The 16966-nt window shown below is 41.3% G+C and overlaps 1 protein-coding gene and 1 long non-coding RNA gene across 3 annotated transcripts; both read right to left on the reverse strand.

Annotated features, from left to right (window-relative positions):
* Nucleotides 1–1315: 1315 nt before the first annotated feature.
* LOC147632716 (uncharacterized) lies at nt 1316–3164 on the reverse strand. 2 transcript variants are annotated; one of them, XM_086807543.1, is made up of 4 exons: nt 2379–3164; nt 2246–2306; nt 1570–2032; nt 1316–1461 (listed from the first exon to the last, which is right to left on the reverse strand). In XM_086807543.1, the coding sequence occupies exons 1-4, from the start codon at nt 3107–3109 to the stop codon at nt 1445–1447; spliced, it is 1272 nt and encodes a 423-aa protein (XP_086663669.1). In that variant the 5' UTR covers nt 3110–3164; the 3' UTR covers nt 1316–1444. The 2 variants fall into 2 exon arrangements, with proteins under 2 accessions (XP_086663669.1, XP_086663670.1); XM_086807544.1 differs by having other exon boundaries at nt 1317–1461; nt 1619–2032.
* A 3576-nt stretch (nt 3165–6740) lies between these two features.
* LOC147632717 (uncharacterized) lies at nt 6741–14016 on the reverse strand. The gene is made up of 2 exons (XR_015267225.1): nt 13388–14016; nt 6741–8883 (listed from the first exon to the last, which is right to left on the reverse strand). It is a non-coding gene; the product is annotated as an uncharacterized LOC147632717 (long non-coding RNA).
* Between the last annotated feature and the right edge of the window lie 2950 nt (nt 14017–16966).

A 16966-nucleotide genomic window follows, 5' to 3' on the forward strand; every position in this document is an offset into this window, starting at 1 on the left:
ATAGTACAAAGAGAACCCATCATAGCCATAGTCAGCTAGAATCCATTCACATTTCTCTCTTTTAAAAAGAGGCAAAACTCCAGGCAGAGCGAGCATGGCAAGAAGCCAAGCAAGAGAGAGAGAGAGAGAGGGCACGGAGGCAGAGTTGGCAACTGTCCATGGCAACTGTCCACCACAGGATCAGGAGCACTCTCACTCGGGCGAAACTTCAAGGAAAGCGACCATGGCAAGAAGCCAAGCAAGTGAGGGAGCTCGTGGAGACAGAGTTAGCAACAACCCACAGCATCAGGAGCACGCTCACTCGCAATTGCTGAACTGCTGCACTTGCATTCTTGTTTTGTTGAGAGAGCTTGGATGGTTGGATTGCAAAGGAAGGAAACATGAGAACACCGCCAAAAGTTGGTAATGCTATGTGCCCCCTCTTGAGCCTCCTTCGCCGCCTCCTTTATATCTCGGGGGGGTCACTCACAAAAAAATGTGAATATCACGTGCGTTCAACAGAAGCATAATTTTAATTTATGAAACTTACAAAAATATATTTACATAAGAGTATGATTTAAAAAATTTTTAAAAAAATTTACAGATTCATAAAAAAAGAGATATTATATAGATTAAAAAATTCACAAATAAGAGATTTAAAATATAGGCCTTGAACACACGCGATAGTGATATTTTACATATAGTGACCCCCCGAGCTTTATATGTGCAAATTTGGCATTGAACCGCCTCTGTTCTCACTGTGTAGGTGGCCTCCATACAGTCCATTTGTGATAACGTGTGGCTCTTAGGTGGATTTGCCAAGATTTGTTTCTGAAATAAAATTGGCCTTCAAAACTTTGAAAATTTTCCAAAAGTTTTTTTTAAACAAATATTTTAGCATACCAAAATTATTTATATTTCAAAAGAAACATTTTGAGTGTTATTTAGCATCCATATTTTTTTGTTATTATTTTGTGTAACTCAATAAACGTTATAGGGGCTTTTATTTGGGCCAAAGTAAAGCAAATACTTGAACGTGTACTTGATTAATCTTTCATCATGAAATAAAAGTCACAAACTAATATTTAAACAAAAGATGGAAAATAAATGTAAAATTAAGGTTACTCTTATCTAGTAGATATTAACCAGGACAACCAAGGAGAGGAGAAAAAAAAAAAAGAAATCCTGGATTTAATAAGAGAAAAATATCCCATCGATTTGACCCTTTGTATCTAGTCCTCACATAAAATATCCAAATAGAAATGAAAAAACTCATATATTATTTTATTGAAGATGCATGTTGGACATTTACATAAAACCTGTACAAACATTCCTGTGCCGCCACACAAAGTAAGTACATGTACATAACCCTAAGTTAAAGCACGTCTGTAAACATAGAACTCCAAAGAGTGCAAAGCTTTATTGACTCATGGAAGCCACGCAAGGTAAGACTTATACGTTCATCTCACGCAGCAGCTACACCTGCGTACAAAGATAAAAGTGCAGAGTGAGTGAGAGAGAGAGAGAGAGCCTGTAACAGATGAAAAGAAGAGACGTGATTAGTATGGATGATTCAGTAGGACTCATGACCATGGCGGGAGGTGGTGGACGTGGTGGAATGCCTGGGGTGCATCACCACCTTGATGCATCCGTCTTGCTTGTCGTTGAAGATTTTGTACATGCGCGGGGCCTCGTCGAGAGGGGGCTGGTGCGTGATGACCATGGTGGGGTCCAGCTCGCCGTTGCGGACCATGGGCAGCAGGGTGGACCAGTAGCGCTGGCAGGGCGTCTGCCCCCCTCGCATCGTCTGGCTCTTCTCCATGAAGGCGCCCACGTTGAAGTGGTTTGTGTAGCCGCCATACGCCCCTACCACTGACACCCGCCCGCCCTTCCTCACATTGTACACCGCTTCATTCAGCACCTCTGGCGAGTCCGTCTCCGCTCCCGTCGCCATCTCCATCTTGTGTAACGCCGAATGCGCGTAGTGCATCCCCACTGCGTCTATCCCCACGTCCGGCCCCAGCGGCAACACCCCCCGTATCACCTCATACACCTGTTTCACTCAATTCATCTCTCTCCTCTCTCCTCTCTCCATCTCTCCTCTTTCAGAAAAGTAAAATATATTCCTAGAAATATAGTTTTGAGTTTTTAACAATTGTTCATGTAATTAACAAAGAGAATCATGATTCAATAAATGGATTATCGAGTTATTTATTTTTCCAAAGTAATTTTGAAGTGCAGAATTCGCCTAATTCAAAGTACTAACCTTCTGGTTCTTGAAGTTGATTGTCCTCAAGAATGGCATCTTCAGTTTTGCATGCTCCAGCCTACAAGTAGAGAGGAAGTGTCAATTAAAAGGCACGTGTTGATTCAACTAGCGCACGTGCGTGGAAACTGACCTGTAATCGAACTCATCGATGAGGAAAATTTCATTGGCACCCCGGACTTTGGCGCAATGGGCGGTCAGGATGCCCACGGGCCCCGCCCCCCAGATCGCCACGTTGTCACCGGGACCCACTTCGCCAAGCTCATTGGCATACCAAGCAGTGGGCAGTATGTCCGACAGCAAAATCACCTTCTCATCAGACATATCGTCGGGCACCTTCAGCAGGTTGATGTCCGCCAAGGGGACGCGTGTGAAATCAGCCTGCCCGCCTGGCCAGCCCCCGGTCATGTGTGAATACCCAAAGAACCCGGCCGTCCGGTCACCATAAAGCTCTTGCTCTTCTTTGCTAGGGTTGGTGCAGTCGCAGCACGAGTAAAGCTTCAGTTTACTGCAGAAGAAGCACTGCCCGCAGCCTATATCAAAGCATGCCACCACCCTGTCCCCCTTCTTGATGTTCTTCACATCAGGCCCTACATCATGCACTATGCCCATGAATTCATGCCCCAGGATGTCCCCGGGTTTCATTCCTGGCATGGTGCCCAAGTACAGGTGAAGGTCGGAACCACATATGCAGGTGCTTGTCACACGGAGGATGGCGTCCGCAGGGTGTGTAACCAGCGGCATAGGCCTCCGTTCGTTCAATTTCACACTCTTCTTGCCATGCCACTCTGTGGCGCGCATCAAGTGGCTGCTGTCCACCTTAGGCTCGATGGGCACAGTGGGCACCTTCTCAGCGGTTGACATAGCGTAACTCAAAAACCACGCTTATCTCTGCACAGTGTTTGCACACACACACACACACACCCCTCTCTCTCTCTCTCTCTCTCTCTCTCTCTCTTATACACAAGATAAGATCCAGCCGACGATCACACCATATTTCCAGGAAGAGGATCATGCCATAGCTGGCCATATTGCTGCCCATTATGTAAACGCGCATGCATGCCACTTGGCAAAATCAAATACTTAATCCTTTACACGTAAATATAAGCTGCCCATTATGTAAACGCGCATGCATGCCACTTGGCAAAATCAAATACTTAATCCTTTACACGTAAATATAAGCTGACGTCATACGTAGGCTAGGGGGCTAACACATCATGCCTAACTTGAGCTCTGTGAGCCATTCCATGAGACGTTTACATTTGCTTATTATTAAGCGCCTGTGCATTCATGTTTCATTTCTCTTATCTATGATTTAATTATATTACTGTTGTTTTGGTGGCTTGAGCACAATCGATCCCCTCCCAACTTCGTGTACCACAATTATGATTTGAAATGGTTCTACACTCACTCTTTCAATATCCTTAATATGCCTAGAGTGGACTTTGCACAATGACTTGAACATCCTCATGCCTAGAGTGGACGTCAAACAAGGGCGCCCCTATTTTTTCTTTTGAAGGGATTTTCTTTAACTTGCTTTTCTTTATGAGGAGATTGTAAGGGCGTATAACTAAAGTTCCCAAAGCCCTTCCATTCCTTTGAAGGGTAATTGTGTTTTCACCCTTCTTGTGAAGGTTTTGACCCCCCTTGGAATGGTACTGTAGCCTTCAAATTCTAGCCCTGCGCACAATGACTTGCATGACTTAATCAAGTTGCACAAGTTGCCTCCTCCTGGGCTCTAGCCTAATGATAGCGGCCATCAAATCTTCCCTAGTGGCATGCAATTCTAGTGCCCACACTTTCACTGAGATAAAAAAAGAGGCATAAGTCAAGCGGCAAAAAGGTAAGTTTAAAAAAATCCTTGAGCCCGATGTAATTTGTCATTTGGGTCTGTAGAACAATGTCATATGGGCCCAAGTGAGGTACATTTGTAACGAGTTACACCCGATTGCTTCAAGACGAAGAAGGGCACATGCTTTCAATATGTAGAAGGTTCCTTTCTTCTTGAACTAATGAGGCATTGGATGTTGTGCCTGGTCACACCATTTACCAAGGTCTTTAGATTTAATGTAACCTTTAATATCATCCCAAGCCTAATCAAGTTAGCTTATTTTACAAACATGTTTCCACCAAATCTTGCCGGATTACTTCTTCCATACGAGCCATAACCACCACCTTAATTCTTCCATACGAGCCATACCTGCCTTACTTCTTCCATATGAGCTATAACTGCCTTGGTTCTTTCATTGAAATTGGAAAGGTAAATAGTCCCCCATATGCTCTATCCATGCCTCCACAATTTGTGCAAGATTAGACCCTTCAACATTTAAGGTCTTGGGTTTAATCTTTTGAAGTACAAAAGTTCATTTTCTTCAACCGTGTTTATTAGGGGTTGATGATTACAATTAACAATTGGATGTCACCGTGGGCCACGATGGCCACGTGAACAACTCATCTTTCCTTTATAAAATCACGATACCTATGTTAATAAGCACCACTAACGTTTTTCGAATTAATTAATTAATAGATGGCCATTTCACTAAGGTCGAGACTCGAAGACCTTTCACATAGCAAGAATATGTTATAAAGTTAACGTTTATTGTTAGGTGGTCTTTTTTAGCAAGAAAATCTGAAGTAATTTTCTTGTTTAGGAATGATCCATGTGCCTTTGCATGCAAAAGTGTCTCATCTTTTTTGGTGGCTTGCGCACATGGCATTATTTCTCTTTCTCGGATCCTATCTAATCTCTCTCTTTTAACCTCAACCTCGACCTCATAAAAAATAAAGTTCTGCCTGTGTTGGAGCTTCTCTTCTCTTGAAAGCAGTAAACTATGTTGGAGTTCTGTGTCGTGTGTTGCCTATGCTACGAGGGAAGCATAAGAATTTCTCCTCGAAACTGAGGCATGTACATGCCTATATGAAACTAGGTTCGGTCTGTTTGTAGCATGACACGAAAGCCTTTGCTCGGGGGTCTTCTTAGGTGGTGTAGATGTAAACAATTGTGGAGGACATCATGCTCTTTCTATGTGTCTAAGAAGAGGCCTTAATTAATGCCTACCCCCGCTGGTAGGATGCATTAATTAATTGCAAAACAAAAGGGTGATCGTGAACTTGGTGAGCCGTTCATCTGCTTGCTGATGAAGGCAGAGGAGGAGGAGGTCAGCAATGAGCTTGCGTGGAGAGGGAGGGGAGGAGGGTGTTTTGCCACGTGTCTTTCTTGTTGTAGAGAGAGAGAGAGAGAGAGAGAGAGAGAGAGAGAGAGAGAGAGAGAGAGAGAGAGATGAGAGTTGTGACAATACTCAAAGCAACGACTTGAAGAAGATAATGGATTTGATTCATTGCTCATAGCCCAATAGGCTCAATATAAAGGCATTTAAGTACATAGCTAATGGCCAAGAGATTGACACATCATCGCCTTTATCCACCACACACAGTAATATCTCATCTCCACCATCTAAGAGTGGATTCACATGCTTTTGCTTCTCTTCACACCCCCCCTTGGTACACAAATCTTGTGCATCTAGGCACCACATTTCTAACACACCCCCTTGTTGGTGCCATCTTGGACACTTGGGTGAGAGGTACAACACATAGGCATCTAGGCCTAACTAGGCATCTTGGCCTCACACACAATAGTTATGTTGGCCTTACACATAAACTAGGCATCTTGGCCTTACACAATCTACCATGGCTACATCATCGGTGCCAGTGGGGGTACAAACAATACAAATAGTACAAGGGGTAGGTGAAATTTGATAGCTTCAAAAAAGTCTTTCAGTGTCCTCCCCTAGATAGGAGGCTTCTACCACATTCGCTTGTGGAGGTTGATTCTTTGACCAGTAGCTCCTCTCCGTGTGTCCCAGCTTCCCACACACGGTATATTCAAGTGTTGGTTTGTTCTTGAACTTGCATGTGTTAATTGTGTGACCCAACTTGCCACAATCACTACAAGGGATCGGGTTCATACCCGCGCTCCTAGCCGCTAAAAACGACTTGTGAAAAAAAGTAGCGGGCCCGTGTATCAGCGCGTGTATCATCGCGGCCAGAGACACGCGTGTAAAAGCACGTGTATAGGACTGCTCAGACGCGCTCATACACGGGCGTATACACGCGTTCTATCAGTTCAGATGCATTTAGACGCGTTGATACAAGCGTTTATACACGCGTTTTGTTAATTTAGATGCGCTTATACACGCGTATTTCTCAGGTTTGACGCGTTTATACACGCGTGCTTTACAGATTATCCGCGTATATACACGCGAGTTTTAGCAGTTCTTCTGACGCGTTTATACACGCGAACAGAGAGCAAAAAAAAAAATCCATAGAGTGCTATTTGGTGCCTAAATGCTGTTCCAGCATTCCAGCACCCAATAACACTCTCTGGATTTTTTTTTTTGTGCATTAGACCATCCACGAAGAACATATCCACGAGGAAGATTAAGACAAGAACGACATGAATGCATACATTGTCAATACATGATTCAAGACAGACATGAATGTAATACTATCGATTCACGATTCAATATTACTATCAAAATTTCACACATATATACAAGGGAGTCCATATCTCGAAGTAGCCCATGGCTTCAGTTTACAAAAAAAAATATACAACCACATCCTCAATATGGAATGTGATACTATAAGTCTGAGTACTACTCAGACCCAGATGATGACTCGGTGCTCCCTCCATGCTCAGATGAGCTCACATCGGTCGGAATGTCCGATGAGTAGTGCTCACGTCCACCCTCTGCAGTGGCGGCGGGTGGATCATCAGCAGCTTGTGCCTGTTCAAGTAATATATAGTATATAAGTATATATATATGTAATTCAATAAACCAAAATCATTCGTTTAGAATTTTCAAGTATCTGTCGACCGTATGGTCTCATGGCTATCTCAAACTGCGCGTCCGTAATACGTCCCTCGGCTCTGAAGATGGCCCACGTGTCACGTGTGCTATGCCGACGAGCATACACAGTATCGTGGGTTGTGGGCTTCCTCCCCGTAACCCGTCGCTGTATCATAATCAACACAATTTGTAAGATTAAAACAATCATAGAATCAATGAATTAAGTAAACAATCAAATAAAGTGGCAAGATACTTACGAACTCTGCCTCCCATGACTCGACGCCGCCAGATCCGAAATGCGAAGATCCAATGGTCTCCATCTGGATCCGTCGTGTCTCCACATGCTGCCTGCTCTTCACGCCACCCTCTGCTGCTCGTTTCTTTGCCTCCTTCCACTCGCGTTTGTGCGCAGTGGCAGGTTTCTCGGCAGGATAGCCACCCGCAGCTACATTTAGCTGGTCATCGTACGTGAGTTTTTTAAGGTGAGATCTTTTATTACTTAAGATCTCCCTTATTCGCATCCTTCCCCATACATCCGAGAATGTAGCATGTGGAGGATTGGGGTACCGACTATGTACAGCCTCTATCACCTCCCCAACTAATCGGCTATTTTGATCTTTAAATTTAATGAAACAATTTCTATACAAGTTTGATACTACCCCACGCATGTACTCCATTACCTCCCTCCCTCTCGCATCCATCACTATCCCGCCCCTATCCGTCACATCATAGCAGATCACTCTCTCCACCTCTCTCATCTACTCCTCTTCCGAACTGTCTCCTCTAACTCTTCTCCCTCTATCTCCTCTCTCACCGCGTGCCCTACTACCTCCCCCACCTCCCCCACCAAAGCACCCGCCGCATCCTCCACTCCCACTCTTCCTACTGCTGCGGGTGGAGTCACGACTGGGGGATTGTCTACGTGACGGTGGCTGTGAGCCCTGACATGACGGTGGCTCTGAGGGAGCACGTGATGGTGGCTGTGAGGGTGTGCGTGAGTGTATCTGGGACGAGGTATGTCTCCTCGGTGGACGTGGAAGAGGAGAAGCTGCATGCCGTCTCGTCGGACTCGTAGGCATAGACGGCACTGGAGTGCCCTGGATACTCGCGGTAGGGGTATAGACACCAGGCATGGAAGGAGGGGGATGGGCATACATGTACTCTGTAAGCTCAACTGGACCAGGATGGCGCCCAAAATGATTTAGCATCTCCATCAGCCAATTGCTGTACGCAAATGGATCGGATGAAGAACCTGGAATATCCATAAAGAATCTACAAAAATAATCCTCATGTACATCATGGGCTATCTCTTGACTCACACTAATATCATCATTCAAGTCATCTATCAGCCTACAAACCATAGAAACAGGAAACGCAGCGTGCAAAAACGCGTGTATACACCCGTCAAAAAATGCGTGTATACACCCGTCCAAAAACGCGTGTATATCCGCATGAACAGACTGTACAGACAGGATACACGCGCTTTTACACGCGTTTCTACACGCGACCTGCGTAAATTTTTTTTTGAAAGGGACCGACTTCGACAATGTGTCCTTATAAAAGGCCCACTGTCGCCCCTGTCAGAATCGTTCACCCAAAATCGTGTGCACAGAAGCAAAAGGACGGAGACAAACCCAAAAAGCAAAGAGAAAATAGCAAAAACAAATCTGAGGAAGGAGACAAGGCAAAGCAAAAACTGACTCACCTCTGAAAAAGTGAGTCTTCTTTCTTGGTCGGCTTCCTCCCGTGTGTGCTCCTTCTCTTCTCCCTCCTTGCACTTAGGTTTCGTTTCTGTTGGAAGAGGCGAAAACGAAAAAGAACAGTATTGTTAGTTCAAAATCTTTATTTGGGGAAGGCGGGCTATTTTTAGTTTAAACAGATCGTCGCGTTTATAAACGCGTGTATGTTCGCATGTATGATAATTTAGCTGCGTTTATACACGCGTTTTGCAGGAATTACCCGCGTTAATACACGCGATTTTTAGGAAATAGCCGCGTAAATACACGCAATTTTTAGGAAATAGCCACGTTAATACACGCGATTTTTATACTTTCATTAAAAACATATTATGATTTTGTGTTTTCTGGTTTGTGCATAGGATGTCATCAACCTCCTCAAGCAGTTCTGGGGAAGATGAGACAATGCGTCATCGTAATCGCGATGTGTGGTTGGGACAACGGATCAAATGTATGTGTAATCGATGTCAAGGATGCATTGTACGAGCACGTCGAATTACCTTGAATCACATCTCCATGTATGGAGAATGGAATCAAACAGGTTTAGAGGTGAGTACATGTAAATTGATGGTATTCAAATGACTCATGGTATCCAAATTAAATTAATAGAGTTGTAATATATAAACTCTAATTGAAGCAAGATGTAGTACCATTCGATAATCATCATCGATTTCTCCCCTCAGATCATCCTAAATATGTTGCTAGTAAGAGTAACATTCCTCCAAAAACACTTCGTGCAAAAGATTGGAAGCGTATTTGGGAGTCTACAAATATTCTTCCTCCAGATGGCATGAACAGGTATAGTAATGTTTTTTCAATCTTGTTTTGTGTAGTCTCTAATTGGATTAAAGGTCACATAAAATAATCCCTTGTGTAGGTACTCCATTTTTTTTCGGCTACCATATTGGACCCATCTTAAGATCAACCATCTTCTTGATCCCGTGCACATCTTCAAGAATGTGGGATCTGGTATTTGGGAACATATTATTGGTAAACGAGACAATGTTAGCGTACGTGAGGACTTGCGGGTCGCAGGACGTATGCGTCAAGCTTGGCCACGAGAGGTGGGTGGGCACGTTCGTCTTCCGCCTGCACCATGGATTATATCAAAGAAAGAGGAGAAGCAGGTAAAGCAGGCCATCACCACTTTGCGTACTCCCACTGGATGCATGAGATCATTGAAGGGAGCCTTTACAACCACTAAGAAAAGAGGCGTTGAGCAACTATATGGGTTGAAGTCCCACGATTGGCACAAGATGCTTCAAGTAAGTGTTTTCCAAGTCTTGTACGTTGAAATTAAATTTTGTAATGCCATAAACCATACATACATGTGCTCTTATGTGTGCAGTTCATACTACCTACTACTAGCATCGACCATTGTGCAAATAAGAGTTTGAAAAAATGTATTTATAAGATGGGCGAGCTTGTGAGATATGTAAAACCCATGTCAGATCACCCTTCATTATACCTTACAAAATGAACGTGCATGAGGTATAACGTACTATTTATTTATTTTTCAGATATGTTAGTTCCAAAGCAATTGATCCAGCCATGTTGGATGATGCGCGTGTTATGGCAGTGGAGGTGGTTTGTTTGGTAGAGGAGACTTTTCCGCGAACCATTCTCACAAGTCAACTACATCTCATTGTGCATTTAGTGGACGAAATCGCTTTATGTGGTACTGTGCATGCACGTTGGATGTTCTTCCTAGAGCGCTTCATGAAGACCTTAAAAGACTTTGTGAGGCAAAGTGCAAGGCCTGAAGGAAGCATGGCCGAGGGTTGGTTGATACAAGAGTCTCTTGTATATATTTCAGAATTTCTTGGTCAGGTGGACAGCTCTTTGCCACGACTATGGAGCAATGAAGAGGACTTGAGGATGACCTCTATTGTGCCTTAAGGAAAAGGACAGAGTAAAGTAATTGACAGAACATTGATTGATGATCTCAATTTCACTTGCATCCTTAATAGTGATGTGATGAGCAGATGGGTTACAAGATATGAGGATGCAAAGACAAAAAGGCAAGCAGAACTCTCTTTCGGAGGCAACATGGCTCTCGTAAGGCGTACCCTAAGCATCTAGCAACACTTCCGAATGATATCCATGTTGATTGGTTGCATGAGGAAATGGAGAGAGCAGAGAGCGACGAGGGGCTGCATATCACGGCGGAAGAATGGGAGTATGCACGAGGATGCATGTTAAAGGTACATAGAACTAATGTTTTGCATTAGTTGTAAGTGATTTGCTTTTAATATTTATTCACATTGCTTACACAAATATTGCTTCTATTTTGGTCCAATGCACTATGTTCAATGCTATATGGTGTGAAGGCAAGCATTTTCGACCACAAAGAATTGATGAAAAGAGGAATACACAAGATTGCGGTGTCATTAGTAGCTTTGAGGGAGCTAATGGAAAAATGGATGATTATTGTGGCATAATCCAAGACATATTTAGGCTTGACTTTCGTCGCTTCTTTGTGTATGTTTTGGATGTCAAATGGCAAATGAACGTGGTGGAAAAAGGGCCTGATGCAACGATAAAACGCCATGCAAGTGGTTATGTAACTATTGACTCTACAAAGTTTTGGCAAACAAAGAAAGATAGGCTCGTATTGCCACAACAATGTGAGCAGGTATGCATTTTTTTATTAATGTGTTTCATGTACATATATATCTAAGCTCGCGTACCCCTTTGACTTTTGATATGCTAATTAATTACTGTAGTATGTGTATTTGAGTAGGTTATCTATCTACCAATGGTGCATGACATTAAATGGTGGTACGTCATCCCTATTGCACCACGTTCCAAAGTGATGTATAATACATTCACTGATATGGAGCATATGGAGGATGTAACAAGCCGCAATGAAGATGATGTCGAACATGCCAATGAAGATGTTGTGATCGATGATCAAGAAATAAGAGATGATCATGATAATGAGGATGAGCGTGCCATTTCTCATGATCATGAGAATGACCCTACCATTGAGGATGATGGTGATGTTGATGAGGATGATCAGGACATCGATACCATTATCAATGGAGTACAGAATATCGATAGTGGAGTAAATTTAATCGTAGCCTTACAAATTGATCAAATAGATATTGATGTTGATCGTTTGGCAAGGATGGATCTTATTGAAGATGAGATCGAACCCTAACCAATCCGTCACTGTATCGTTCTAAATTGATGACATTTCTATTGTATGTGTTGTCTTTTAATTATCATCTCATATGCATGATTTATTTTTGAATATATTTCATTGTTGTAAATGCATGTAGTGGGATTGTGTAATGATATATACTATAATGTACTATGAGATGGTTTAAAGAAAATAGTTCTTAATTTTGTAAAGGAATTCAGTTTTTTTTCAGTTTTTCTTTGCCAAGCGTGTATTAATGCATGTATAGCAGCGTGTATGGCAGCGTGTATTGATGCGTGTATTATTGCGTGTATTTAAACGCGCTTATACACGCGTTGATAAATGCAAATATACACACGAATGTAAATGCCAAAATACACGCGTCCGATTCTATTCAAATACATGCGCGACCATACACGCGCTCGTAATTTATCGTGTGTATGAAACGCGTGTATGACAGCATTGTCTTGTAGTGAATGATTGCATCTAGGCTTAAATTCCCTTTTACCAGCATCATAGAGTGCCAAGTCCCTTGATGAGGACACTCCATTTTCATACTTGCTTTTCATCTTTTGCTCAATGTGTTCAAGCAATGAAGCTTGTACATCATTTGAGGTTAAGTTAGAGTTGTTAGACAAGATTTTAACTATGTTGGCATACTCTTCTTTCCTTTCACAACTAGCAAGCAAAATAGCTTTAGCTTCATCATCATCAAGTACTTTACCAATGGTAGCAAGTTGTTGTTTCATACTTTTATACTTGTTGGTGTGGCTTGTTAGATCAAGACTATTACCTAGGTTGAGTTGATACAATTGCATGAGCAAGTAAACTTTGGAGTGCTTTGCTTGTGTACCAAACAATGTGTTTAGCTCTTCCCATGCCTCCTTGGCCTTCTCAATCCTAGCGATATGATGAACTGTCTCATCATATCGCTAATGCAAGTGCTATGAGTCCCAAGGCTCTCTCATTTCTCTCATTCCATGTGCTTCCTATGCTTGATTGAGTATCCCTTCCTTGAATTATTCCCCATAGATTTTTCTTCATGAGTGCATACATGATCTTTGACTGCCATGCGTAAAATCCCACCCCATTAAACTTGATGATTTCATCTTGGGCCATGGTGAATAGGGGGTCTTACCAGTGTCCATATCTATGCGGTGGTACTCTTGGCAGTGTCTACCCTTTACAAATAGGATGACAATGATGGGTTTTGCATTCAAGACATATGGCACATTAAAGTAATGACATTCATGATGATTTTGATGCAAAAACTTTGGGTTTAGTGACCTATGACCAGCAACACACGAACACTCTCTTAGCGTTTGATCTTTCTAGCAAATGAGCTGGAAAATAACCTTTTGATTTTGATGTTATAATAGCATTAGACTGAAAAAGAAGGATAAGAAACGTTTACTCGTGAGCCGCCACAACGATGATATTCTTGCAGAGGCTCGGTCGGGCAAGAGTAAGGAGCGGTTGGGCGAGCAGGGAACCGAGCTTGTAGAAGTGCTGGGCAAGAGCGAGGAGCTGGTTGGAGGGTATGGCCTCCGCAGCAAGCGTGAGCTTTGGAGGAGAGTGCAATACGCTCTTAGTCGTATTCACAACAATGCCAGAATTCTCCTGTCCCCTCAATGAGAACTCCTGCCAGCAGGAGGTAGGGTTGGTGCGATCAGCAGCCTAGACAGGATGTGAAGATAAAGATGTCGTAGAATCTTCACGTCCAATAGGCTCTGATACCAAGAAGAGAGTTAGGGAGATATGATTGACAAAGAAAGGGAGCTATGGTGGGTGAAACTCCATGGCAAAAGAGAGAGAGAGAGAGAGAGAGAGAGATATGAGAGTTGTGACAATACTCAAAGCACGACTTGAAGAAGATAATAGATTTGATTCATTTCCCATAGCCCAATAGGCTCAATATAAAGGCATTTGAGTACATAGCTAATGGCCAAGAGATTGGCACATCATCGCCTTTATCCACCACACACATTAATATCTCATCTCCACCATCTAAGAGTGGATTCACATGCTTTTGCTTCTTTTCACACCCCCCCTACACAAATCTTGTGCATCTAGGCACCACATTCCTAATAGGGACCTCGGGAAGCATGTCAACAGAAAAAAATACAGACGCGAGAGGATACCAGATTGGGTCCTATAACTGCCCCCCAAGCGTGTATCAAAAGCATCCCCGCTTGAGTATTTTATTTCATTAAAAATAGGTTGAATGGCTATTTTAGCCCAACTTGCTCTACAAGCTTTATTTTTATAAAAATTGGATAATAAAATATTTTAAAAATCTCACTCCCGTGACTACTTTCTATACAAGCTTTCTTTTTTATAAAATTTATATATTAAAATATTTCAAAAATCTCACTCCCGTGACAGTCCTCCCATTTTAGGAGACAACTGTCTTCGGTTGTAACTATCAGAACACACGAGTGATCAAACACATTAATCGTTCCCACATTGGATTCACTCACAATGTCCTTTACATAATTAATTGGATTCACTCCCAATGTCAGCACACGCGTCACATGTGTCTTAGAGTTGATCGGATTCACTTACAATCAAACTCACATAACCTTTACATGTGTCAAATGTGTCTCGTCACATGTATTCACAGAGTACACCACACGTCTCACATGTGTCACAGATGGTTGGATTCACTCACAACCAATTAGGGTCACCCTATAAAGAATCGTATTCACTCTCAATTCTTATACCACACTGGGTCACCCTCATCAAGAATTAATTCAGAAGAGTTGATCGGATTCACTCACAATCTAACTCACTTATGCATTACACATGTTATAATTGGTCGGATTCACTCACAACCAACACTTAATTGTGATAAGTTATCCGCCACAGATAAATATCACCAAGTATTTATCATAGACATGTAAAAGAGACATTATATCAAGGGCTTCTATGTGTAATAGTGTCCCATACCACCATAAATTATCCCACACAAATCTAGAGAATAGTATGCATCTGAATACTTCACACAGGATTAATCTCGTGTCCCATACCACAAGACTAATTCATAGTGAAAAATTCATAAAGTATAGTTCAAGACGGAAGGGCCACTTCCTCCAAGAAGTTCTACTTTTGATGCATAATAACTAGACTCCTTGAAATTTCCAAAAAGTCTTAAATAAAATTTGATGTAGTGATAATCAAATGAATATGTTACCCTAAGAGTCAGAGTAGTCTTCGTGGTAGTCTTGTTCTTCATCATCATCGATCATATTGAGTCCACGTGAAATAAACTTAAATAACAAATATTAAATAAAACTTGATGACATAAAAATAAAATCCAAAAGTAAGAGTCTTACCTTGCTGTATTGAGTCCAAGTGAAATAAACTTAAATAACAAATATTAAATAAAACTTGATGACATAAAAATAAAATGCAAAAGTAAGAGAGTCTTACCTTAATGTATTGTTGGCTAAGAAAATGTTAAGAGAAATAGAGAATTTAAAATAATTTGTGAATAATTAAAAAGGTAATTATTTGGTAAAGATGAGGACATATCCTGTGTAAGTCGAGATGATAATCTTTGGAAATGGTAAGATCATTGGTATAACCTGCACATCATGTTTACACCACACATAACAACATGCCTACACTCATGCATAAATTATTGTCTTCATGATTACGTCATAAATTGCTTAAGAAATAATCACACATTCTAGAACAATGATGGCCTTGAGCTAGGTGTATAATATGAAAAATCTACCCTAATCATGAGTCCTTGCGGAGCTGAGATAACAATAATGCTCGAGTCGATCTCATCATGACGCCACTAGAGCAATCCATATATCTATCAAACGAGAGGGTGAGAATATGTAATCTCAATGTTGATGATAATCACTTTTTCTTTCTTTTTTAATTCTTACTATTTAAGGTTAGGCTTAATTAACATGATTAGGTATATTTTTCAGTATTTGATTAGGCATGTTTTCGAGTATTTAATTTTGCAAGAGTTTTAGCTTTATGTGTAATTATATCCCTATTTCACCAATCTTTGTGTGTTATTATATCGAGCTTCATACGTAATTATCTCCCTATTTCACTTTAGTATATCTCTTTATGTATAATTATATTCCTATTTCACTAATCTATCTTGATTAAAGCTTGCTTTACGCTAATTACCTCTTAATGTCTTGATTAAAGCTTGCTTTACACTAATTACCTCTTAATGTCTTAATTAAAGCTTGCTTTACACTAATTACCTCTTAATGTCTTGATTAAAGCTTGCTTTACACTAATTATCTCTTAATGTCTTTAATCGTTAATTAAGTAATTTCTCTACGAATAACCATCGATTTTAGTTCATATTTTTTCATGATGTTATTAGCAAATAAAAAGAAAAAGCATGGGGCATACCTCAATCCCAATCATAAAGAACATAATTATGATAAAATCCTTTAAATACTTAAGTTTCTTAATCTATGATGTGAGAGCATAAATTTAAGTTCATGTTGAGAAAAAAAAGTGATGACATTGTACATTATGAGAGCAATGGGGAGTATGCACCTTAGAGAGAAATTGAACTAAAGGTTTGATGAACAAAGGTTAAAGAGAATTGGTCATTGTAAGCAGTGGAATCTCAAAGGTGAATGTAAAAAGTGGAAATGATAGATCCCATATGCCATAAGCAATGATGTGTAAAGGGTGTGTCTCTTGGAGATATGGAGGGTGATAAGGTCAAGTGGCAAATTTAAAAGGTGAATATAAAAAGTGAAAACACATGTGGGAGTCCACCCACACATGGAAATCCATCCATTACTGACTAGTAAAAATACTCAGGCGTCCTTGTCAAATAATAAATGAGCATGACTATCATCCATCAAATAGCAGTAATCATTAGCTTACTAAGCTAGTAAACAACCCAAGCCTAAATCCTCCCTAGGCATCAATCTCCTAGTCACCCAAGCCCTAAACCTAATGTATCAATCTCCCAATCACCCAAGCCTCTCAAACCACAAGC

Source organism: Cibotium barometz, chromosome 13, assembly GCF_041138505.1.
Source record: "Cibotium barometz isolate CiBa-2024 chromosome 13, ASM4113850v1, whole genome shotgun sequence".
NCBI lineage: Eukaryota > Viridiplantae > Streptophyta > Polypodiopsida > Cyatheales > Cibotiaceae > Cibotium > Cibotium barometz.